This window comes from Sciurus carolinensis, chromosome 14, assembly GCF_902686445.1.
Source record: "Sciurus carolinensis chromosome 14, mSciCar1.2, whole genome shotgun sequence".
Classification (NCBI taxonomy): Eukaryota; Metazoa; Chordata; class Mammalia; order Rodentia; family Sciuridae; genus Sciurus; species Sciurus carolinensis.
The window spans coordinates 22662764-22688517 of NC_062226.1; the positions used below are offsets into that span (position 1 = coordinate 22662764).

The 25754-nt window shown below is 37.0% G+C and overlaps 1 protein-coding gene and 1 pseudogene across 6 annotated transcripts in view; both read left to right on the forward strand.

Annotated features, from left to right (window-relative positions):
* Nucleotides 1-25754, forward strand: part of Lpar1 (lysophosphatidic acid receptor 1) — a 156867-nt gene that overhangs the window by 49502 nt on the left and 81611 nt on the right. For 5 of the 6 annotated variants that reach the window (XM_047525737.1, XM_047525740.1, XM_047525739.1 and 2 more), the window contains exon 2: nucleotides 21898-22056. In XM_047525737.1, coding sequence (XP_047381693.1) covers nucleotides 22012-22056 — 45 coding nt within the window. In that variant the 5' untranslated portion in view covers nucleotides 21898-22011. Of the gene's footprint in view, nucleotides 1-21897; nucleotides 22057-22227; nucleotides 22344-25754 lie in introns of those variants that run through there. The other variant, XM_047525741.1, reaches the window with a different exon arrangement.
* LOC124964953 (cytochrome c oxidase assembly protein COX18, mitochondrial-like) lies at nucleotides 8804-9811 on the forward strand (annotated as a pseudogene).

The following is a 25754-nucleotide window of genomic DNA, read 5'->3' on the forward strand; positions in this document are numbered from 1 at the left end:
CTGTAACATTTATCATTACTTCATTACTTTATCATTACTTTTTATTACCCAATCATATTTCATTGTTTGGAAATATCATAATATTTATCCACTTAAAATTTGGATTGTTTACACTTTTTTGAATAATGCTTCTACAAACATTCTCAGACAAATTTTTATGTCGATATCTATTTTAAGTTCTATTGTGTCTAGAAATGGAACTTTGGGTTATATGGAAACTTTAATATTTTGAGGAACTGCTGGACTATTTTTCATAATGGTCGCACCATTTTACATTTCTATCAGTAGTGCGTTAAAGTTCCAATTTCTCCACATACTCACCAATCCTTGCTATTTTCTGTCTTTTTAATTATAGTTATTCTAGTGGTTGCAAATTGATATCTTGCTATGCATTTGATTTCTGGTTTCCTAATGGCTAATGATGCCAGATGCCTTTTCATTACTTATTGGTCATTTTTATTTTTCTTAGGAAAATGTCTATTTGGATAGTTTCCCATTTTAAAATTAGCTTGTCTATTTTTTATTGGTTTTAAGAATTCTTTATATATTCTGGATATATCTATTATCAGATATGAATTATAAATGTTCTCTCTTGTTCTGTGGGTTGACAATTATATCTTAATGAGATTTTATGATAAAAATGATTTTTACATTTATTCATGTTATTACTACTTTAGTGTCTATCATTCTTTGTAGAAATCCATATTTTTGTCTGATATAACTTTCCTTCTGTTTTGATAGACTTCCTTTTTAATGTTTTAGTAGTCCAAAGTTTGCTTGTGATGTACTTCTAAAGCTTTTTTAAAGTTTGAAAGTATTTGTGTTTTAATTTGTTTTTTGAAAGTTTCCAAGAATATCAGATTTCTAGATGGATACTTTTTTCCTCCATTACTTTACAGATGTTGATCTCCTGCATTTTTGCTTGTGTTGTTTCTGATGAGAAATCTTTTATCATCCTATTCATGTTCTTCTTTGAGCCACATGTCTTTTTGTCATTTGGTGAATTTAAAATTTCTCTTTATCATTAGGTCTTGATAAATTTATGATGTTTCTTGTGCTTATGTTTCATTGAGTGTGTTGAATCTGTGGATTTAAAGTTTTAATGAAATTTGGAAATTTTATCTTTTATTTTTCAAACTTTTTCTGCCCTCTTTAGGAAAAGATATTAATAGTTCACTTGAAAATTTCCTGCAATTCACTAATATTCTATCTTTTTTCTTTTGATGTTTATTTTGGATATTTTCTTTTAATGATATTTTGGTATCTGTTTTACTATATCACTGGTCTCCTGCAAGTCAAATTTTATGTTAATCCCATCCAATGTATAAGTTTTCTTTATATTGTACATTGTATTTTTTTTGTCTCTAAAAGTTTGATTTGGTCTTTTAAAATATCTTTTATGTCTTCTCCTTAATTTTTTGAATGATTGGAATATAGTTGTAATAACTTTTAATGTGCTTGTCATTTCTAACATCTGTGTATCTGGGGTCTATTTCAACTGAGTGATGTTTTTCATTATTGTGAGTCTTCTTTGTATGACCAGTAATCATTGATTGGATACCAGACTGTGTGAGTTTTGCCCTACTGAATGCTGATATTTTTATGTTCCTATAAATAATCTTAAACTTTATTCTGAGTCACAGTTAATTACTTGGAAACAATTTGCTTTTTTTATGTCTTGCTTTTAAGATTTGTTAGGCATGATCAGGTCAATGTTTAGTCTAGGGCTAATTGTTTCCCACTGCTTAGGCAACATGCTTATGAGTACCCTACTCAATGTCCCATGAATTATGAGATTTTCTAGTCTTGCTGATGGGAACAGAGACTGATTACCAGCTCTGTGTGAGCATCAAGGACCATTCCCTGTTATCCTTTCAGATGACTATTTCTCTGGCCTCTGGTATCTCACATGTGTTCAAAGAAGATACTTGTCAGATTTTTGGAGTTTTCTGCATTTCTATTTCTCTCCTCTCTGGTACTCTAGTATATGAGCTGTAGCTTCCTTGAGATTCTTGGATTCTCAGATCTGGCTTTTCAACAAAGTTCCCTGGGTTCCATCTAGATTTCCCCTGGCCTGTGGAGGCAAGAAAATAGGGCAATCACAGAGCCCACCTTCCCCCCCCCTTCTCAGGGATCACTGTTGTGTATTGCCCAAAGTGTAGTTCTTTGTGTATTTTATCTTATTTTTTTGTGTATATTTCGGCAGGTAGGTATATCTAGTTTATATTACATCATCTTAGCCCTATACATTCTTTTTTGGCAGAAAATTAAATTGCCCATACCACTTCAGAGTATAATGTATTATCTCTCTCATGTGTATTTTCCTAAATAGATAAATATTTCAACACAGTTTTATTGGCTATATAAAATTGAATTGCATATAAGTATACAATACCTCATTTTAATAACTCAGTCAGCAATACCATATTATTGAATGTTTAGATTATTTCCAAAATTTTCCACTTGCATGCAATTTTGCATTAAATATCCTTGGAGCAAAATCTTTGCCCTTAGTAATAGTTCTATAGTATGCCGTGGAGTTACATAGTCTCTGATTCAGCATACTTTTTAGGATCTTGATGCACACACACACACACACACACACACAATAAATCCATATGCATTGTAGAAAGATTGTAACAATTGCATTGCATCACAAATATTTTGAGTACCTATTTTCCTACATGTACAAACCCATCAGAAAACTGTCTTTCAAGTATAACTTTCTAATGTTGGGGTACAGTTTTAAAATCACTGTTTTTTTCATTCAAGCACTCAGGTCTGATTTTGATACTTAGCACCAAAGGTACTTGAATTTGAAACTACTTAAAAATGAATTCAAAACTACCTAAATAATGGATGTCGCTTCTGTCAACAGAACCTTCTGTTGTTGAAAAACTGTTATTCTGGGCTGAATCACTGTTCCTGCCACAGCCACAGATCTGTGGCCACAGACCTTCTGACTAGCTGTTTCGACACTTTGTTCCCACTCCCCATTTGGTTTCTCTTCTTCTCTCTTCCCTTCCCTTCACTTCCACCAATATGAATATACATATTCATATTCCTTCTATTTTTGGCTATTCAGGAACTACTTCTTATGTTTGAGACATGCTCATACTCTTAGCATACTCTAAGAAGGAAGCATCTTCCCAGACTCCTCCATCTGCTGTGGTTGGAAGACTCTGTCTTGTCTGAGGCTTGGTTATAGAGGTTGTAATTCTCCTTGTTTAGAAAAATGTGGACTGAAATCACCCAGCTTGGCTCAGTGGCTCCCTTCTTAAACATGCTGCAATAGACATGGATCCACTGTGTCCTTTAGTATACTTCCTACCTTAGGCAGAAGTCCTAATCCCATCCATCCTTCTACTGCTCTTGGTACCTGTGCAGATGACTGAGGGTCATGGCTTGCAGAGACCATGAAGAAGATCAGGTCTTTAAACTCTGTGACCTTGGGCTATGGAAAGAAACAGGATTAAGCCTGTTTCTTACCCAGAGAGGAACTCTAAATTTTCCTACTTTCCAAGAGGATTTTCTCAGTCTTCTTTATGGACTTCCATTCCTTTATTCCCCTAAAATATTGATCTCATCCCTTCTTTTCCTGCTCTCTTGCTTCATAAGTGATTATATTTGCTTGACTTCATTCTTTAACTCAGAAATCTATAGTTCTACCCCATTTTTGACCTTATTCCTCAAGGAGAGATTCTCCCCATTTTCTAAACATAATAACAAAGTAGCTTGACCCTGAGACTGTAAGCAGGGTTTGCCCAATACTTCGTTTGCCTCTGTAGTGACTACTGTTTTGGGATTTTTCCATAAATCATTGTCTTGCAGTTCCTGGTTATTTTTATGAATTTTGATACAGTGTTTCTTTCCATACTTCTAAAATGGAAAGTGTATGCTTGCCCATCTAGTCCTGAAATCAGGTCAGTGAGTTTATATTATATAATTTTTGACTTATTTCTCCAGTTTGTAGAACACGGGAGTCTGAACTGATAAAGATTTATAAAATAGTGCAGACGCTTTAGTTGTGTTTCTCTTTCTGTAATTCTCATCAGCAGGGTGGGCTGGCTGTTCCTTTCCTTGAATGCATCAGCTTTGTGCCATATGGAAAGAACAATTAACTTTTAGGACAAATGTAGGATAAAAGCTTGGAATGAGTAGCTGGAGGGGTGCATGGAAACTCTGATCCTACATGTGGAAAATGAAAGCGTTAACATGAAGTACCTGTCTTCTTGAGTGGGCTGAGGCCAGGTGCTCCAAGGACAAGGGAAGTGGAGGTGGAGATGATATTTAAAAACAAACAGGAAAAACTTACTTGATTTCTTCAGTGCTGTTCTAATTTCTTTGTTCTAACACTGCATGTGAAGCAAATGAATTTTGATCACATCCCAGCTGGGCCATTTGCCTCTCTGATGGTAGAGGCCACTCTGGAAAGGATGGGTAGCCCAGGTAGAAAGGTTAGCATGGCTATTCCTTGATCATCCGGTTTCCCTCTTTACTTCCCTTTTGCAACTTTAAACCCAAAATTGTGATTTTTATCAACTTTAAGGGGAAGCAGTATTGATAGCTCCTTTCTTAAAACATGAAGAATTTCTCCTTTTTCTGATGATTTTCTGATCATTAATTATGTATTTCCATTGGGTTGCTTTTTTTTGGCAGTTATAACTGCATTTTTTGTCACCATTATCATCACAGTTATTCTATGTTTACATGGACTGACAGGCTGTCCATGCTGAAGCAGTCCTGAGCATATTATTGTGGTTTGTCATATGAGTAGCTGCATTGTGACGTCAAGTAGATTTTTCAGGGTGAAAAACATCCTGATTATAATTAGAAGTGTCTTGTTCTTGCTATTGCAAGTCAACAGTTACTTGAATGTAGAATTTTTTAGTTATTCCATATTTCTGACAGAGTCCTGAAAATAAATCCTTTGTCTTATTCCTTGTGGTCAGAATGATAGCTAAGTCTGACTCAGTTGTTTTTTCCCTTGCAATTTGATTGTTTTTCCCTTCCTGATTTTGTTTTCCTATAAAATTTCAGTGACTTAGACCTATGTTTCAACTGTAAATCATTTGCTTAATATTTTTCCTGGAAGGTGCAGATTCTTTTTTTAATTGTGATAAATTACACATGAAATTCTTAACCATTAACTATACAGTTCAGTAATGTTAAGTACTTTCATATTGTTGTGCAGTGTCTTTGTCTTCTGTTGCTATAACAAAATGCTGGAGGCTAGATAACTTATAAAAAACAGAGGTTTATTTGGCTAAGGTTCTGGAGGCTGCAAAGTCCAACATCAAGTACCAGCATCTGGTGAGGGCCCTTTGGCTGCATGATAGAATGGCAGAGGGCATCACATGGTGGAATAAGAGCAAGTATGTCATTGTGGGTCTCTCTCTTCTTGTAAGGCCACTAGAAAGGGGAAATACTAGGGAATTATATTGGTCAAATTATATTGTTATATTGTGTGCATGCACAAATATACAACCCTGAATCCCACTATTATGTACAATTATAATACAACAATAATAAAATATGGGAAAAAAATAAAGCGACTAGTGCCTCAGGACCTCATCTACTCCTAATCATGTCCCAAAGACCCCACCTCCAAGTACACATGAATCTGGTCATTAAGTTTTCAGTACATGAGCTTTTGAGGGACACATTCAAATCATAGCATGAAACCAATCTCCAGAACTCTTTAACATCTTAGAACGTGGAAACTCAATGCCCATTAAAAGATTCCCCATTCTATCCTCCCCTCCCAGTCCCTGGCAGCCACTATTGTTCTTTCTATGTCTATGAATTTGATTATTCTAGGTACCATAAAACCTGAATTGTACAGTATTTGTCATGTTTGTGTCTGGTTTATTTCACTTAGCACAATGTCTTGAAGTTTCATCCATGTTGTAGCATGTGTCAGGATTTCCTTCTTTTTAATGGCTGAATAATATTCTGTAGTATGTATGTACCACATTTTGTTTGTGTGTTCATTGCACATTTGTTTCTTCTGTCTTAGTTACTGTAAATACTATTGCATGGACATGGATGTACAAATAACTTTTTGAGATCCTATTTTTAATTCTTTTGGAAATATATCCAGAAGTGGGATAGTGTGGTTGCTGGAGCATGTGGTAGTTCCATTTTTCATTTTTTTGAGGAACTTCCTTTCTGTTTTCCACAATGACTGCACCATTTTATCATCCCACCAATAGTGCGCAGGGGTTTTAATTTCTTCATCGCCTCACCAACACTTGTTTTCTTTTCTTTTCTTTCTTCTTCTTTTTTTTGGTAATGGTCATCCTAATTAATGTGCGATGATATCTCATAATATCCCATTTGCATTTCTCTGATAATCAGTGACAAGGAGCATTACTTCATGTTTGCTAGTCATTTGTTTATCTTCTTTGAAAAAATATCTACTCAAGTCTTGCCCATTTTTTAATCAGATTATTTGGGGATTTTGTGTGTGTGTTTGTTTTTGAGGTAGGAGTTAGGAAAGTTTACTTTCATTGGTAAATAACTTGTTTATTTTGTTCTTTTTAAGTATGCCAGTTATTCTTATACTGGATCTTTATTTTCTGTCCCTTATATCTATAATTTCTAACCAACCCAATATATTTCATTGTTAAAAAAATAGATGTATGTGCTTTTTTCCAAACCAGCCTTCCATGGCATCAACTTGGATTTTCTGCAGTGGCACTTCTGCTTTTTCTAGTTTAAAATTTTGTTTTGGCAGAGATGTTCTTCTTTTGTTTTTATTTTTTTATTGAAGTTATAAATTTGTAAATCAAAGCCATACATTTGAAAATGTTCAGTAGCTCCAAGAAGCTTGCGCAGATAAAGGATTCCTGTTCTTCCTTAACATTTTGCCTTCACTGGAGCTAGGCTGCCTTATTTGGTATTTGCATCAAACCTCTATGATTTTATTTTATTTAAAAAAATTTTTTTGAACTGCATACAATATATTGCTTTGAAATGAGTATACATTTTTAAATTTTCAGGTTTTTCCTTCTCCTTTTTGGTTTATAAGTTGTAATTACTAATAGATTTTCCATATGGAAGTTGTGCCATTGTGCTTATTTTCGTGACACACCTAATCATGCGGCTGTACCTTTGCCAGTATTCATTGTTGGTGTGAGCTTGTTAATGTGATTCCCACCTGAGCCAGGTCGAATTTTATGAATCCTTTTCCTCTTCTGAGAATCTTTTGTTCTCCTTTTATTTATTTATTTTTAAAATTTTATTTGTTCTTTTTAGATATACATGACAGTAGAGTATATTTTGACATATTTATACAAACATGGAGTATATCCTATTCTAATTAGGATCCCAGTCTTATGGTTGTGCATGATCTGGAGATCCGCTGTGGTGTATTCATATATGTACGTAAGAAAATCGTGTCAGATTCATCCCCCTGTCTTTCCCATTCCTGTTCCCCTCCTGTCCTCTTCATTATTTCTAAATATTTTTTTAATTCATTTTTATTGTAAACAAATGGGATACTTCTTGTTTCTCTATTTGTACATGAAGTAGGGGCATACCATTTGTGTAATCATACATTTACCTAGGGTAATAGTTTTTGATTCATTCTGTTATTATTTTCCCCCCCACCCTTCCCACCCCTCTTTTCCCTCTATAGAATCCCTCCTTCCTCCATTCTTGCCCCCTTCCCACCCCCTATATATGTCATCATCCAATTATCAGTGAGATCATTCGTCCTTTGGTTTTTTGAGATTGACTTATCTCACTTAGCATGATATTCTCCAACTGCATCCATTTGCCTGCAAATGCCATAATTTTATTATTCTTTATGGATGAATAATATTCCATGATATATATATATATACCACAGTTTCTTTATCCATTCATCAATTGAAGGACATCTAGGTTGGTTCCACAATCTGGCTATTGTGAATTGAGCAGCTATGAATATTGATGTGGCTGTATCTCTGTAGTATGCTGATTTTAAGCCCTTTGGGTATAGACAGAGGAGTGGGATAGCTGGCTCAAATGGTGGGTCCATTCCAAGTTTTCTAAGGAGTCTCCACACTGCTTTCCAGAGTGGCTGCACTAATTTGCAGCCCCACCAGCAATGTATGAGTGTACCTTTTTCCCCACATCCTCTCCAACACCTATTGTTGCTTGTATTCTTGATAATCACCATTCTAATTGGGGTGAGATGGAATCTTAGTGTAGTTTTGATTTGCATTTCTCTTATTACTAAAGATGTTGACCATTTTTTCATCCGTTTGTTGATTGCTTATAGATCTTCTGTGAAGTGTCTGTTCATTTCCTTAGCCCATTTGTTGATTGAATTATTTGTATTCTTGGTGTAGTTTTTTGAGTTCTTTATATATTCTGGAAATTAGTGCTCTATCTGAAGTATGAGTGGCAAAGATATTCTCCCACTCTGTAGGCTCTCTCTTCACATTGCTGATAGTTTCCTTTGCTGAGAGAAAGCTTTTTAGTTTGAATCTATCCCAGTTATTGATTCTTGCTTTTATTTCTTGTGCTATGAGAGTCATGTTGAGGAAGTCTGATCCTAAGTCAACAAGTTGAAGATTTGGACCTACTTTTTCTTCTATAAGATGCAGGGTCTCTGGTCTGATTTCCAGGTCCTTGATCCATTGTGAGTTGATTTTTGTGCAGGGTGAGAGATAGGGGTTTAGTTTCATTCTGCTGCATATGGATTTCCAGTTTTCCCAGCACCATTTGTTGAAGAGGCTATCTTTTCTCCATTGCATACTTTTGGCACCTTTGTCTAGTATGAAGAAATTGTATTTATGGCTCCAATACAGACATGCTGTGTAGGATGGGTGGTTGGTGGCAGCGGTGCTGCCTACCCTACAGCTCCGGACTGGGGCCCTGCCTCTTATGCCATCCCTCAGGAGCAGCACCGAGCCCTCTGCTCTCCCAATGTGGGCGGTGGCATCAGTCTCTGCAGTTGCCCCAGGCGGTGCAGGCGGCTGGTATGAGGCCCTGGCAGCGTCCATGCATTTCGGGCCACTGAAGAAGTGCTGCTCGGCCCGCATGCCGTCTTGGGCCTTCCTTGGTGGGGCAGCATTCTGCTCACCACTGTGGTGCTGCGCAGCGCGGTCACGCTGCCCCTAGCCGCCTACCAGCACTACATCCTGGCCAAGGTGGAAAATTTGCAACCAGAAATAAAAAATTGCCAGGCATCTTAACCATGAAGTTGCAGTTTATGCAAGTCAGTTGGGATGGTCCAAAAGAATTACCAGGCTCACTTATCTGAAGAATATGAGGAGGCTTGTTTCAGAGCTGTATGTTCGGGACACTGCCATCCTTTCAAAGCCACATTGTCGGTTTGGATTCAGTTTCCAATGTGGATCTTCATTTCTGTTGCCCTCCGGAATTTTAGTACAGGGGCGGTACACACAGAAGCAGGTTTTTCTGTTCAGGAGCAGTTAGCTACTGGTGGGATCCTCTGGTTTCCTGACCTCACTTTGCTGGATTCCACTTGGATTCTTCCTGTCTCTGTTGGTGTCACCAATTTATTAATAGTGGAGATTTTTGCTCTACAAAAAATTGGAATGTCTTGATTTCAGAAGTGTGTTAAGTACTTTGCCCGTGCGGTATCAGTATTGATGATTCCAATTGCTGCAACAGTGCCTTCCTCAATGGTTCTCTACTGGCTGTGCTCCAGCTTCATGGGCCTTTCACAGAACTTGCTGCTGCTTCTCCTAGATTTCGATGACTTTGCCAAATACCATTGACCAAATCCGATTCAGATACTCCTTATAAAGACCCCTTTGCTGCCTTCTATGCCAAGTTCATTTCAAGAAAATGACATATTTTCAATAATTTTGAAATGGTTGTGTCATTATGACCTTGATATATTTAGGTTTATATATTGATATATTCAGATATTAATTTGCCTTTATATAAAAATCATGAACTCTAAGTTCTACGGGTTAAGCTATAATCCAGATATCTTTGACAATAATTAAACTCTTTGAAATGCTAGAAATGTAGTGTTTAATTGTGAAAGAGTGTAAGAAAGGAACTACAGTACCTGCCCCAATTTATAAAATTCCAACTTGTTAGAGGTGTTTAGAGAATGGGATCAGATGCTGAATGATGTCAGACTGTTCTAAAAAGTTCCACATATTAAAGATTTTGTAAAATAAAAGGATATAGTGAGATGATTCTTAGTATTTTGGAAGGGGGCAGAATTACAGACTCTTTTGCATATCTAATAAAAGGCTGTGTATGGTTTCTCTTCAGAGAAATCTTGAACTCACTTTCTAAGGGGCCTTTGTTGTCACCCCAAAGGTCTTTTGGCAACTCTTAATTGAGAAATCTTAAAAGAACATTTGTTGGTGTTCATATGTGGTTGAAAACCTGCAGTAGAATGTACACTCATACAACTACCCTAATATAGATAATGCCTTCTGGCCCTCCTCTGGAAGAACAAAAAGTGTCTATTTGCTGGACGCAGTGGCTCATGCCTGTAATCCCAGTAATCCCAGCAGCTCAAGAGGCTGAGGCAGGATCATGAGTTCAGAGCAGCCTCAGCAAAGGGGAGGTGCTGAGACCCTGTCTCTAAATAAAATACAAAATAGGGCTGAGGATGTAGCTCAGTGGTTGAGTGCCCCTGAGTTCAATACCCAGTACCCCCACAAAAAAGTACCTTCTACTGGGTGTGGCATCACATACCTGTAATTCCAGCTACTCGGGAGACTGAGGCAGGAGGATCAAAAGTTTCCTGCAAGCCTGGGCAACTTAGGGAGACCCTGTCTCAAAATTAAGAATGAATGAATAAAAAGACTGGAGATGTAGTTCAATGGTAGAGCACTTTGCTTGACTTGTATGTGCTAGGACCTGGTTTTAATCCCATGTACCACAAAAAAACAGAACAACAACAACAAAAAAACCAAACCCTGTACATTCCATTTTCTATTTAAGAACTCTGGAATACAGAGTATGACACTGAATACTGCTAGAGACTAAGGTAGAAATTTTTTTTAGGCATTAAGTTTATGTAGTCAAAGGTAGAAAACTAGAAGGGCAGTTACATATTATGAAGATAATTTTAAACTGTTATTTTTTGGAAGGATAAAATACTCCAGTGGGCTTATGGAAGAGACTCAGCATAGGAAAACTTCACAGGTAATTGAAATTATGACTTCAGTTTGCTTAATTTGGAAACATGATAAAATTAATTATGGTTGAATATTTAGGAACAAATTTGACAGATATTTGAGAAGATTATAAAATTTCCTTGAGTTAAAATATGGACCTGATTCTAAGAAACCCTGTCATACCATCCTTGATGTTTTACAATAAAATGAAAACTAAAACAAAAAAAAAAAAATTGTATTTATTTGGGTTTGTGTCTGTGTCCTCTATTCTGTACCATTGATCTACCTGTCTATTTTGGTGCCAATACCATGCCATTTTTGTTACTACTGCTTTGTAGTATAGTTGAAGGTCTAGTATTGCGATACCCTCTGTTTCACTCTTTCTGCTAAGGATTGCTTTAGCTATTCTGGGTTTCTTATTTTTCCAGATGAATTTCATGATTGCTTGCTCTATTTCTGAAAGGTATGTCATTGGGATTTTAATTGAATTGCATTGAATCCGTATAGCACTTTTGGTAGGATGGCCATTTTGACAATATTAGTTCTGCCTATTCAAGAACATGGGAGATCTTTCCATCTTCTAAGGTTTTCTTTAATTTCTTTCTTTAGTATTCTGTAGTTCTCATTGTAGAGGTCTTTCACCTCTTTTGTGAGATTGATTCCCAAGTATTTTATTTTTTTCAAAGCTATTGTGAATGGGGTAGTTTCCCTAACTTCTCTTTCTGAAGATTCATCACTTATGTATAAAAATGCATTGGATTTATGAGCATTAATTTTATATCCTGCTACTTTACTTAATTCACTTATGAGTTCTAAAAGTTTTCTGGTGGAATTTTCTGGTTCCTCTAAATATATAATCATGTCATCAGCAAATAGGGATAGTTTGAATTCTTCTTTTCCTATTTGTATTCCTTTAATTTCCTTGGTCTGTCTAATTGCTCTGGCTAGACTTTCAAGGACAGTGTTGAATAGAAGTGGTGAAAGAGGGCATCCCTGCCTTGTTCCAGTTTTTAGGGGGAATGCTTTTAGTTTTTCACCATTTAGAATGATATTGGCCATGGGCTTAGCATAGATGGCCTTTACAATGTTAAGGAATGTTCTCACTATCCCTATTTTTTCCAGTGTTTTGAGCATGAAGGGAAGGTGTATTTTATCAAATGCTTTTTCTGCATCTATCAAAATAATGATGTGATTCTTGATTTTAAGTCTATTGATATGGTGAATTACATTTATTGATTTCCGGATGTTGAAACAACCTTGCATCCCTGGGATCAAACCCTCTTGATCGTGGAGCACTATCTTTTTAATATATTTTTGTATGTGATTTGCTAAGATTTTGTTGAGAATTTTTACATCAATGTTCATTAAGGAAATTGGTCTGAAATTTTCTTTCCTTGATGTGTCTCTGTCTGGTTTAGGTATCAGGGTGATATTGGCTTCATAGAATGAGTTTGAATAGAATAGAGTTCCCTCCTTTTCTATTTCATGAAATACTTTGAGAAGTATTGGAATGAGCTCTTCTTTAAAGGTTTTGTAGAACTTGGCTGAGAACCCATCTGGTCCCTGACTTTTCATAGTTGGTAGGCTTTTGATGACTTCTTCTATTTCATTACTTGAAATTGATCTATTTAAATTGTGTATATCCTCCTCGTTCAGTTTAGGCAATTCATATGTCTCTAGAAACCTGTTGATGTCTTCGAGATTTTCTATTTAGTTGGAGTATAGATTTTCAAAATAGCTTCTAATTATGTTTTGTATTTCACTCATGTCTGTTGTGATATTTCCTTGTTCATTCTGAATTTTAGTAATTTGAGTTTTCTCTCTCCTTCTCTTTGTTAGTGTGGCTAAGGGTTTATCAATTTTGTTTATCTTTTCAAAGAACCAACTATTTATTTTGTCAATTTTTTTCGATTATTTCTTTTGTTTCATTTTCCTTGATTTCAGCTCTGATTTTAACTACTTCCTGTCTCGTACTACTTTTGGTGTTGGTCTGTTGTTCTTTTTCTAGGGCTTTGAGTCGTAGTGTTAGGTCATTTATTTGTTGGGTTTTACTTCTTTTATTAAATGCGCTCCATGAAATAAATTTTCCTCTAAGAACTGCTTTCATAGTGTCCCAGAGATTTTGATATGATGTGTCTTTGTTCTCATTTACCTCTAAGAATTTTTTACTTTCCTTCTTGATATCTTCTGTTATCCATTCATCATACTATAGTGTATTATTTAATCTCCAGGTGTTGGAGTAGTTTCTGTTTTTTACTCTGTCATTTATTTCTAATTTCAATCCCTTATGATCTGATAGAATACAAAGTGTTATCTTTGTCTTCTTGTATTTGCTAACAGTAGCTTTGTGGCATAATATATGGTCTATTTTAGAGAAGGATCCATGTGCTGCTGAGAAGAAAGTGTATTTGCTCTTTGTTGGATGGTATATTCTATAAATGTCCATTAAGTCTAAATTATTGATTGTGTTTTTGAGATCTATGGTTTCTTTGTTAAATTTTTGTTTGGAGGATCTGTCCAGTGGTGAGAGAGGTGTGTTAAAATCACCTAGTATTATTGTGTTGTGGTCTATTTGATTTCTGGCATTGAGAAGGATTTGTTTGACGTACACGGATAGGCCAATGTTCGGGGCATAGATATTTGATTGTTATGTCTTACTGATTGATGCTTCCCTTAAGCAGTATGAAATGTCCTTCTTTATCCCTTCTGACTAAATTTGACTTGAAGTCCACATTATCTGATATGAGGATGAATACTCCGGCTTTTTTGCTGTGTTCATATGCATGGTATGTTTTTCCCCATCCTTTCACCTTTAGTCTGTAGGTATCTGTTTCTATGAGATGAGTCTCTTGCAGGCAGCATATTGTTGAGTCTTTCTTTTTAATCCAATCTGCCAGTCTGTGTCTTGATTGATGAGTTCAGGCCATTTACATTCAGGGTTATTATTAAGATATGATTTGTATTCCCGATCATTTGGCTCATTTTTTTTTTTTTTTGACATGGCTTGATTTCTCCTTTATTTGGTTGTTCCTTTAGGGTAGCTCCTCCCTTTGCTGATTTACATCATTGTTTTTCATCTCTTCTTCATGGAATATTTTGCTGAGAATGTTCTGTAATGCCGGCTTTCTTTCTGTAAGTTCTTTTTAGCTTTTGTTTATCATGGAAGGATTTTATTTCATTGTCAAATCTGAAGGTAAATTTTGCTGGGTATAAGATTCTTGGTTGGCATCCATTTTCTTTCAGAGCTTGAAAAATGTTGTTCCAGGCCCTTCTAGCTTTTAGGGTCTGGATTGAAAAATCTGCTGATATCCGTATTGGTTTTCCCCTGAATGTAATTTGATTCTTTTCTCTTGCAGCCTTTAAAATTCTGTCTTTATTTTGTATGTTAGGTATTTTCATTAATATGTGCCTTGGTGTGGGTCTATTGTAATTTTGTGTATTTGGAATCATATAAGCCTCTTGTACTTGATTTTCCATTTCATTCTTCAGATTTGGGGAATTTTCTGATATTATTTCATTGAATAGATTGTTCATTCCTTTGGTTTGTTTCTCTAAGCCTTCCTCAATCCTGATAATTCTTAAATTTGGCCTTTTCATGATATCCCATAGTTCTTGTTGATTCTGTTCATGATTTCTTTACCATCTTCTCTGTTTGGTCAACTTTGTTTTCAAGATTAAATATTTTTTCTTCAATATCTGAGGTGTTCTATCCTATTGGTTATGCTTTCTATGGAATTTTTAATTTGGTTTATTGTTTCCTTCATTTCAAGGATTTCTGTTTGTTTTTTTTTTCAATATCTCTAACTCTTTATTGAAATGATCTTTTGCTTCCTGTATTTGCTCTTTTAACTGTCAATTGGTGCGATCATTCGATGCCTGCATTTGCCCTTTCATCTCATCCTTCAATGCCTGCATTTGCTCTTTCATTTCCTCGTTTGCTTCCCTGATCGTTTTGATTATGTACATTCTGAACTCCCTTTCTGACATGTCTTCTGCCATGCTGTCATTTGGATTTTATTGCTATACCATTTAGGTTTGTTTGGGACGTTTTCTTCCCTTGTTTTCTCATATTGTTCAGGTATCTACCCCTCTAATAGTGAAACTCTGGGATATTGCAGACTTTCTCTATTGACTAATAGTGTCTCTGTAGATTTCCAATAACTCACCTGTCAGCCTTCAGTAGCCTGAAGTCTTGGAAGAAGTTGATAATGCGGTGCTCCACTAGGAAGCTGGCCTTCTAGGGGTGGTGGCCTTCAGGTGCGGTGTATTCCCAGGTGGCTCTGAGTTGGTCCCGAGTCTCTCAATACCTCCTCTTCTTGGCTCCTGGGTCTTGTCAAAGGTCCTCTAGCCTCCTGTAGGTGTCTCAGGAAGGGAGTTGCCCTTCCAATGATGATGGCCACGCCCTCAGGAGTAATTCAAAATGCCTGCACTAGCCTATAAAGAAGCCCCTGGCCAACTCCGTGATAGCAACATACGTCCGCGTGGTGGTTGGGCAGTCTCTGCGACTGCAACCAACCAGTGATAGCACCAACCTAGGTGCAGGGCTCAGGCGGAGTCGCTGGGTTATGACGTCTATCCTTGGCCTGCCAGCTGGGCCGGATAGCTGCCTACCGCTTACCTCTGTGATATAGGAGGCCTGGCTCCCCCGCCAGTTCGCTCTGCGACTGTGACCAACCACTATTTTTAAATATTTGCTCAGTTTTTTGTGTACTTATTTCTCATTAAACCCCAAAGTTGTAGAAATCTGCTCTCAGTAGATCCAGATGGACAGTTAATCTGTCAGAGTTACCTTTTTTCTTTTTTTTATTGTAAACAAATGGGATACATTTTGATTCTCTGTACATGGAGTAAAGGCATACCATTCGTGTAATCATAAATTTACACAGGGCAATGTTGTTTGATTCATTCTGCCATTTTTTCCCCCTTCCACTCCACCCCACCCACCCCTCTTTTCCCTCTATACAGTTCTTCCTTCCTCCATTCTTGCCCCCCTCCCTAACCCTAACCCTAACCCTAAATCTCCTTACCTGTCAGCCAGGGATCTCCCTTCACATATGCCAGGAATTCCCTTTGCTTTTGTCCTGTGTTGGACTCCTATACCTGCCTTTTCCTTATCATCCTTCAATAGAATTCCAGGTTGTAAATTACTTTCTTCATCATCGCTCCATTATGTTTGAGTTTCCAGGGTTGCTATTGAGAAGTCCAAAAGTATTCTGATTTCAAATCATTTGTTATCTCACAGGATTTTTTGAAACCTTCAGAGTTAAAAAGTAAAAAAACTCGTGATGGAGGATGTGCTAGGTGGCAGGTGGGAACTCAGTAGACCCTAATGCTCTGCAAACATGACCTTCCATTTTAGAAAATATTTGAGGTATTTGATGTTGTTTTCCCTCCATTTCTTTTTCTCTTTCATTCTGAAATTTCTTCTGTTTGACTCTTAGATGGTCTGGACTAGTCGTTTTCCTTCACTTTGTTTTTTGTTTTACACTTTGGGCACCCATTCATATTCCAATCCTTCTAAATTTTGAATCACTGTTTTTTAAGCATGATGTTTTTGTTTCAGTGAGTGTGGTATCTTTTTCTTGATGCTGTTGAGTATTTTCATTTGCTCAGATTCCAGAGAGACAATCTTCTCTTACACTTTAGATGATGTAAGTCTGGTGTCAGGTGCTATTTCGATAAGCAAACCATGTTGTGGTTCTGGCTTGCTTTTATCTCATTTTTTTGATTCTCCAGGTGTGGGGGTTAGAGGTATTTTTCTACTTGGTTTCTGCCAGACTGTTGGGTATTCTGCAGAATGATACAGAAATTTCAAGTCTGAAAAATTCCCATTTGATTTAAATTGTGTATTGGTGTAACAGTTTTCTAAAACAGGGATAAATTTACCTTTTCCCAGCTCCAGCAATGATGTTTCCTTTCTTCCTTTACTACTTTTTGCTCATATATTCTATTTGTTTTAGAGTCTATAAAATCTTTGCCCATGTAGCTTTTCCCCATCTGGAAGCTTTGTGTTGTCTTCTGCTCCACTTGTTTTATTTTCTGCTTTATCAACCACCTTCATTCAAGCCCATAACTCAAATCTCTTTTCTTTTTCTTTTCTGGTTAATACATACTCTTTTCTGATCTTGCATCTCTTTTCATGACCACCTGTGCTGTGTTTGAAGATGCTGCTATGTCCTCAGTAATTTTAAGAGAATGAGCTAGAAGTTTTCTGAAGTTTTCCCTTTTAAGTAGTACACTTATTTCTCAAGTAAATATTTATTGTGAGTCTAGAGTCTTCTGTCATTTTGTCCTATAATTATATGTCTTATTGGCCTGGTAAATTTGTGTTTTTCTCTGTTGCTTATCCTTGGAGACCAAATCTTATGCATATGCAGTATCAGGTATTGCCCTGTGTTTTTTTCAAACACTTCTATGAGTCATTGCTTGACAGAAGTCCAGAAGAAGGAAAAGGTTAAGTTTGTAGTAGTTTAATTTACCAACTAGAAATTCATCTTCCTGTGAGGCCTGGGAGGAAGCCAGCATTGGCTCCGTAAGTAATCAAATGGAAGTTTGCCTCAAACCAAAGACTTTCTCTTAGGTATTTGGTGTGGCACTAAGTAATTAGCAAGGGCATTGTCACTTGGCGTGGCTGCCATCCTCAGAAGCCAGCTAGTCACATTCCTTTCTCACATGTTTTCTGGGGCAGTCTTCAGGGCCCTATGTAAATCAGGAGTGAACGCAGCCAGAGTACTCACTGGGCTGGCTTCTGCAGCCAGGAACACTTTTTAAAGAGGTAGCGCATTTTACATGTTCCCCAGCTCTGCCCTGGCTTAGTCCCCTCCAGCCCTCGTTCCTCTGAACTGAGGGCATCCTTCCAGGCCTGTCGGGTTCTCATTTGCTTATTTTCTGTACATGCAGTTCCAGTTTCACATGAAGCGGGAAGGGTGCCTTGTCCTTTTGTTGACTTCCCCGGTGATTCTTTCCAGTACATAATTTTGGAGATTTAAGCAGTAATTGGGATCAATCTAGGGTAGTTTCCATGACTGATTTAGATGTTTCCTATTTTCATGTCCAGGTGAGCATTTCTCTGGTAATCTGGCACAGGGGAATAATTATTTATGTAGTTTTCTTATTTAGAAATTTTTTTTTCTAAAATTATTCCTGTCATTTTGTGTAATCCTTACTAATTCATTTCATTTGCATGTATTTTCCATTTTTTAAATGATAGCCTAGATATGATATTATACTATGCTTTCTATATCAGAAATAGTTTTTGTATCATTACTTAGTGCTTATGTTCTTAACCCTTTCTTTTTTTGGTAATTTTCATGGTAAAATAAATGTAACATAAAACTTACCATTTTTTAACCATTTTTTAACTGTACATTTTTAAGTGTATAGTTCAGTAGTAATTAAGTACATTCACATTGTTATACAAACATCACTGCTCTCCATCTCACTTTTTCATCAACTCAAATTGAAACTCTACTATGAAATACTAATGCCACATTCCTCCCTCCTTCCAGTCCCTGGTACCTCTATTCTATGTTCTAGCTCTATGATATTTTATGTTTGTATTTTATGCATATGATTTAAATTATAGGAGTAATTCATATTGCATATTGCATAATCAGTGACTACAGGAATGAATAATCCAGTAAAGAGATGACAAAGCTCATCTTTTGAAAATGAGTGGTATTAGAGGTAGTCTATAGTTTTGAGAAGAGTTATTTAGATCAGAAGAAATGCCTAATGGAAAGTGGAGACAACTAGGGAAGGAAAGAAGGGACAAAAATAATGACCCAAGGGTAGCTGGAGAAACTAATGACAGTGGGGAAAACTCAAACTGCTTTGTGGTTTTCAGTAGCTGGAATACAGCTTAGGAATTCATGCAAAGGAAATGTAGTCAGGTTGATGGCAGGTTGGAAGAAAGCTGGGACAGGTATTCAAGTACTTGGAAGAGTTCCAAGGAGGTGTATTTCTTTAAAAGTTCTTGGGCAACTCCATAGTTGACCACGGGATTCTGGTAAGGCAGGGGCTAGTATGTCAAAGAGAACCAGCTTCCCCTGCTAGATAGTGAATGGCATTATTAGACATGTCTAGTTCTTTCATGATTTATGCAGTTTTGTGAATAAGTTTGTAAATAGATTTAATAGATATAATTTTAGGACATTATTCCCAAGAGACCGCTGGTTTATACCTTTAATGTTGCTTAGCCTTTGCTTTTGGCAGAGTCAAGTAATCATGCACTATCTTACAAAGGGTGCTTGTAATGTGCAAATGGGTTCAACAAAAGGCTCAAAACTAGATATATCTCAAATATTTTATGGGAAATAAGTTAATTTTATGTCTTACTTTCTTCCTAAAACTATGAAATGAAAATTTGATGAAACATAAATCAAAATAAGGGGCACAAAGTTTTATATAGTTGAGAGCAACCCAGGGTTCTATGTTACAGGGTCGTTCTGCAGGCCACCTAACTTCCATCCTGTTTTCTTCAGGTTTCTTCAGGACCCTCTTTTTGCTTTAAGACATTCTGTGCACTTTTTCATCTCTTAATTCTCATTCACCTGGAGAGTTGGTCTAGCACAACCCTTCAAAGCCTCAGGTATGTCCTCTGAAAGGAGCTAACAGTCTTTACCTTGGACTCTATATACTGCGACTGTTCCCAGAGCTCAGTGTCCCGTGGGCTCTCACCAAACCCCAGTCTCCTCTCTCTCGTTGATTGTCAGCAATGATGCTATAGAACAAAGTGTTTTAGCAGGCCATATCCTTTCCTTATTATAGACCAGGTGTCTGGTTCACCCTTTGGATACTATACATATCTCTATACTGTGAATATTGAAAATACTAAGTATCTTCAGGTTATGTTGCTTAGTGACTTAGCTTGGCTAAAATGAATTGTAACTGAGTATACAGTATGGTTAAGAGTGGAATCTTATTTCCATTTTTTTGGGGGGGGTTATCAGGCTATTTATGGTCCATCTGTTCATCTCAGATTAAAGCAAGATAATCTGAGGTATAAATACATAAGAAGGAGAAAGGAGAAATAAAACAGTGGTTGGCACAAATTGATTCTATGAATATGTTCAGTGTAAAGCAGTGCATGATGGATTCTTGTAATTCCCTTGGGGTAGACTTATCACTCTGGAAGCCCTCATGAATAAAGAAAGGCATTCCTATATACACACCCTGTTTCCTGGACTGTCCATTTAAATTTACAGTCTGATACACAACTGGTCTTTTATTTTCCTCTAAAAAGGAGGACTAAGGATGTCAGTATTATCTCAGAGAAGCTATGGAATTCAGTTTTGATTGTCTTGCTAAGATAGCTTGAGAAATTTATAATTTACTTGTTAATAAAAATAATGACTCTAACAGAAGTGAATAGGAAGGTTCCATAATTCCAAACAATTATAACCTAAAGTGATCGAAACTATAAGATGAAGGATTAATACATGAAGACAGAATGAAATAAAAATTTAGAATTCATAGAAGTTGCTATAAAACCTAGGTCATTTCTTACAAAAGCAGCTTTTCTGAGCTCGTGACTTGTTCAAGCATCATTTAGCTAATCTAGAGTAACACAGGAAGATTTGGGGTCAAAGGACTGATTAACTAACTTCACTGTTCCTTCTACAGAAGACTTGGGTCTTATCATCTCTGTTTTACTTTTACTATTATGAATAGTATCATTCTCTAAGAGTTTAATAGTATTTCAGGCATCACCTTGCATGTTGGTGGAACTGTATATGTATAGCAGGGTCTGACTAGGTCTTTTTCATTATGTCCCTCATTTCCTGTAGATGTTCCTTCCATAAATGTCTTTGGAGTGCAAAAAAAGGAGATTGCTGGATGGGATGAAAACCACCTAAAAATGAAAAAAATTTTTTAAAGTGAAAGGATTTTCTTAATTTCTTAAAATGAAAAAAATTCCCCTTCTGGACTAAATTGCAACATTGAAACTCTCATATCAGTGTTTTGCTAGAACTGGGGCCATGCTCTCCTGCTGGGACTTAGCGTCTTTCTGAGTTTTCTTAGTGAACATATTAATGAGAGAAAATTGGGTTGTATTTTGTGCATATTTTACATCTTCTTGAGTATGTTAGAAAGTCTGTAGGATTGTTCTACCTTATGCAGATGGAGGTCTAATCATAGTACTATTTACTCTGTTATCTATTCCTGTGACACTGGGGTGTCTTGCTTGTCTTAAGTCTTGGACATTTTGACCAAGTTCTTTGAGGAAACATAAACATGGATTCTATTCACTTTCTATGTTTCATATCAGCATGGGAATTGGGATTGTTTTTGCTCTAGTTCTGATTCTTCCATGAACTAAAATGTGTGATTTGGTCCCTTCTCTTCTCTGAACTTCAATTTTTTTCCATCTGTAAATGGGTAGGGTTGAACTGGGTGATTTCTAACCACTTGATGGTTTAGTTCTCTTTACCCTTTGTTTATAAACGATCAGCTCTCAAATGTGGGTCATTTTTTTTTCTTTATAGTTATTGTTTAATGACAGGTTGACTTCTCCCCTTCCTCATCTCTCCAGCTTGAAACTACCTCCCCAGAACGTCTACCTGGCAGAAGAGTTGAATTTAAACATGAAAATATATCCACTTACATCACTGGGGCAAATGATACAAGAAATCATGACTTTTGGATGTTAGGGTTTTCCTACTGGGTTCCTGTTTTCATTGTGCTAGTATTTGGCACTTGGTGTAGGGATTTTACTTCCTGTAGACAGTGGTACTTCACTCTCTTGCACCGTCCTCTTGCACTAACTGTGGCTTTTACTGTTATTTTCCAGGTTCACAGTTTCTTCTAGTATGACCCTGATCTGATCAGTGACCACAAGAATTGGCTCCTGTGTTTGGCATTGTAGTGCTGGGGTCTAATTGCTACCCACCACTGCAGAGCTGTCATGGCTGCTGCCTCTACTTCCACCCCTCTGATTTCACAGTCCCAGGTAAGTGATTCACACTAGCAGAGACATGGGCTAATCAAAGTTTTCATGAATATTTAAATTGAGTTTCAGAAGGATGTTTGACTGTAGGGATTGTGTGCATCTCTTATGATTTGGTGGGTGCTTAGATAATGGTTCTTTTGTGAGTGAGGTGCCATTTAGTCCAGGAAGCAGCTGGAACAATGAACAAGTGATGTTAGTGAGCTGGCCTCTGTTTTCAGGGGACCTCGGTTTTCAGTGCTTAGGATGTCTGTCTGTTACTCTAGGCATCAGACTCCAGATCAAGACAAGTGAGTAGTAAATTCTGCTTCCCTTTCTTGTTTATATTTTTGGGGTGGGATGGGGTGGGGGGATACTAATGAAATAACTCAGAATGGATCAAGTTTTGCAATGCTGCCTTGTTGTCTTCCTCCTAGAAATACGTATTTTGCCTTGACTTATTGTAGGAACTTAGAAATAAAATGTAGTTCTTGAGACTTCTGGACGGTCGTCAGGGTAATTTTCCTGTCCACTGAAGAACAGTGCAGCAGTACCGCAGGGACACTGTCTTTGGATTATTTTATAACCTGCTCTGTCTGAGTAGTCACTGGACTCGTTCAGGCTCAGCAGCAGTGTGGTTCAACAGGAAAATCGACTTGGAGTTAGCAAGCCTCAGTTTACATCCCTGGGCCTTGGATTGCTGGGTGAAAGGCCTGAACTGTGCCAGCCTTTCTTAGCTTCATGTTCCTCTCATGTAACTGTACTTTTCATAGTGGTTAGATTAAATGGTAAAATACATGGAAGGCACACGGAAGGTGCTCAGCGAGTGTAGTTTCTCATGAGTTCTTCCTTTTAGCTCACTCTTCAAAGTATGGCATCTCATTTATGGCAATCATTTTTAGACCAAGGTTAGAGAAAATAAGGAAAGAACCATGTGGATTGAAATTCGAATCTTGATGATACACACTTTTATTTTTGTATGTTTTTGCAGACTATTGAATTTCATATGTTTCTAGTAAGGGTGTCTATCCTTTTTAAAGAAAAGAGTAAAGAGAGGGAGAAAGGAGAAAGGGACCTTTTTACTTCATTTACTTTAAATGCTTTCCCCCCAAAAAAACCTGGGATTTTATCATGTTGCTCAAGTCCTTACTGTTCTTCATAGCTTTTAGTATACTTTTCTAGGATGTTTAGTGTTACCTCCATCATGTGCCTTTCTCTTTCTGATAAATGGATCATTGCCCTTTCAAGATCCATTTACCTGGCATGTTTGATTTTCTTTACCCTTGGTAGTTTTTTGTGCCTGAGAATCTTTGAGAATAGCTAGAGAGATTTAATGCTTATTGCCCAAGGTCACCATTTCAAAGTCCAGTGCAGCTGTTCCCAGGTAATGACTGTTCTTGGTCTTCTGTGAAGTGACTTAGGTATTTTAGCACACAAGTGCCCCTGCCATTTGTTAGCATTTCCAACAACATCAACCTATCTCCACACCTTTCCTGTTACACAAACTACTGTCAGCTGATGAGTAATATAAATACTTTCAAATGACTCATTTAATTAGAATGTTTAACACCACCCAGGGTAGAAAGAGGCCATATTTAATATAAACACGTGAGGAAATGTGTACTCATAAAGTCACTTGGGGGTGGAGGGTGATAATTTGATAATAGATATAAAAACTATATACCTTTGTACATTCCCTATAAAAACTCTGTCATGTGAGATCAAGCAGAATGCATAAAGATATTCATTGAAGCATTGGTTAAAAACCAAGAAGCATAAAACTTTCTGAATATTCAGTAGTGGAAGGACTTAATAAATTCAGGTATGTGAATATGATTGAAATATCATGTTCCAGTTAAAAAATGAGGCTATCAACACAGCTATATTGCCCTGTGGAATCTTATGGGGTGGTGGGGGGGGAGATGCAGAATAATTCTTATAGGAAGATAACATTAAAACTGTAAAATGAGACCATGTGTTTTTAGGGATAGACATATGGTACATAAATGGAAATGCAAAGTGAAAAGTTCAGCACATACATTTCCAATAAAATGATATTGCTACCAAGAGGGCCAAATTTGGATCTTGGGAGATGAAATATCCCTCCAAAGCTTAATCTTACCCAGAAAATTTCTCTTTTGTATTTAATTTCTCATTAGAGAGAATTTAAATTTAATTAAATTTTCTCCTTGAGGGTCACTAATGAAAAGAAAAAAAAGTCAAGGAACACTGGCTTTTTGAAGGGTGCAAATGGCCTCCTAGTCACACTGCCTGGGTTAAAATCCTGGCTCCAGCTTTACTGATTGAGTCTGAGGGGATGGTGCTCGCCTCTTCAAGTTGCCTCCATTTCCTCATGTACAAAATGAGCAGAGCAGTAATGGAGCCAGCCTCATGGAGTTGTTTTAAAGATGATCTCAGAAAACATGTATAAAACTTAAAATAGTGTCTGGCACTTACTGCCCATGCATATTTGCAAGTGTTCCTGTTTAGCAAGCACTACAGCAGGCCTGGGGATACAAGAGCAGATAAGATAATTAAGGCTTTTGTCCTGTTGGAGTTTAGAAACATAGTAGAAGATACACAGATTAAGGAACAAAAAATTACAACCCTGTGTCACAAATACTGAGACAGAAAGTATGGATATTTCAGGAGTAAAGCAGAACACCCAGAAAATAAGGACTCAGAGGATCAGGGAAGACTTCTTGAAGGAAGATTGGCAGACTGGGAACTAATGAAAGACTTTAAGATATTTTGGCAAGAGAAAGAAAGAGCAGGTGCCAATGTCCCAAGGTGAGAGAGAGCACAGTACTTAGATTTTGGTTCAGGGTCCTCACAGTATAGTGGGACTTGGGGTTGTAGACAGTGATGTCCCTAGAACCACCCTTGCCACCTCATAAAAGCCAATTGTTATGTTTTCAAGAATTTTGTGAGCCAGTTGACTTCTTGCTGGTTGCTTGAAATGAGCTAGGGTGGAGTGTTTACAGAAACTGGCAAATACTAAGCATCAGCATAGATGAGTTAGGTTGTAAAGTTGGAGATTTTGCAGGGCCTTGCAAGCCATGTTAAGGAATTTAATATTGATCTTAAAGAAGCTTGTGTAGTTTAGTGATTACCCAGGCTTTGGAGTCTTAGACATGGGTTCAAGTTCTGACTTTTGACATTTCTGCTGAACAAATTCTCTGTCAATGTCAGCCAGGGTCATGAGTTTCATTATTGTTTGTCATATTTGGGGAACAGTGGTAGCTTCTGATTGTTGTGGGACTAAGCCCATTTGGAAGGAGTTAGCAATAAGCTGGGGCATTAGGTCACAAAGAGAGGTGGCTTCAGGAGAGATGAAGGCCATTGGGTCACTTGTTCCAGGATCCCCTGGTTGTTTATGGGCCTGATTATATGTTAGTCTTCCCATGGAATTTGTACAAATTGTAATCCACGTCTAGCTTACCCTTGCCTCCAAGCCTGTACTGATGTCTTCTTTCCCATTAGCAGTGTTTTCCAGGCTCAGAGAAAGTTAAAATTATTTAAATTCAGTATCCCCTTAGGCAGCAGGTAATGAGAAGTTCATTCAGTCATCTTAGTCTGGTATTGTCCGGCACATGCACTTATACACTCTTTTAGAGTGAATTCAGGGACTTGTGTAAAGATAAACTTACATTCAAGTGTGAAAGTTCTGAAAATGTTTTTCCAAGTTAAAAACAACAATTAAAAAAAAAAAAGCTTTTGGT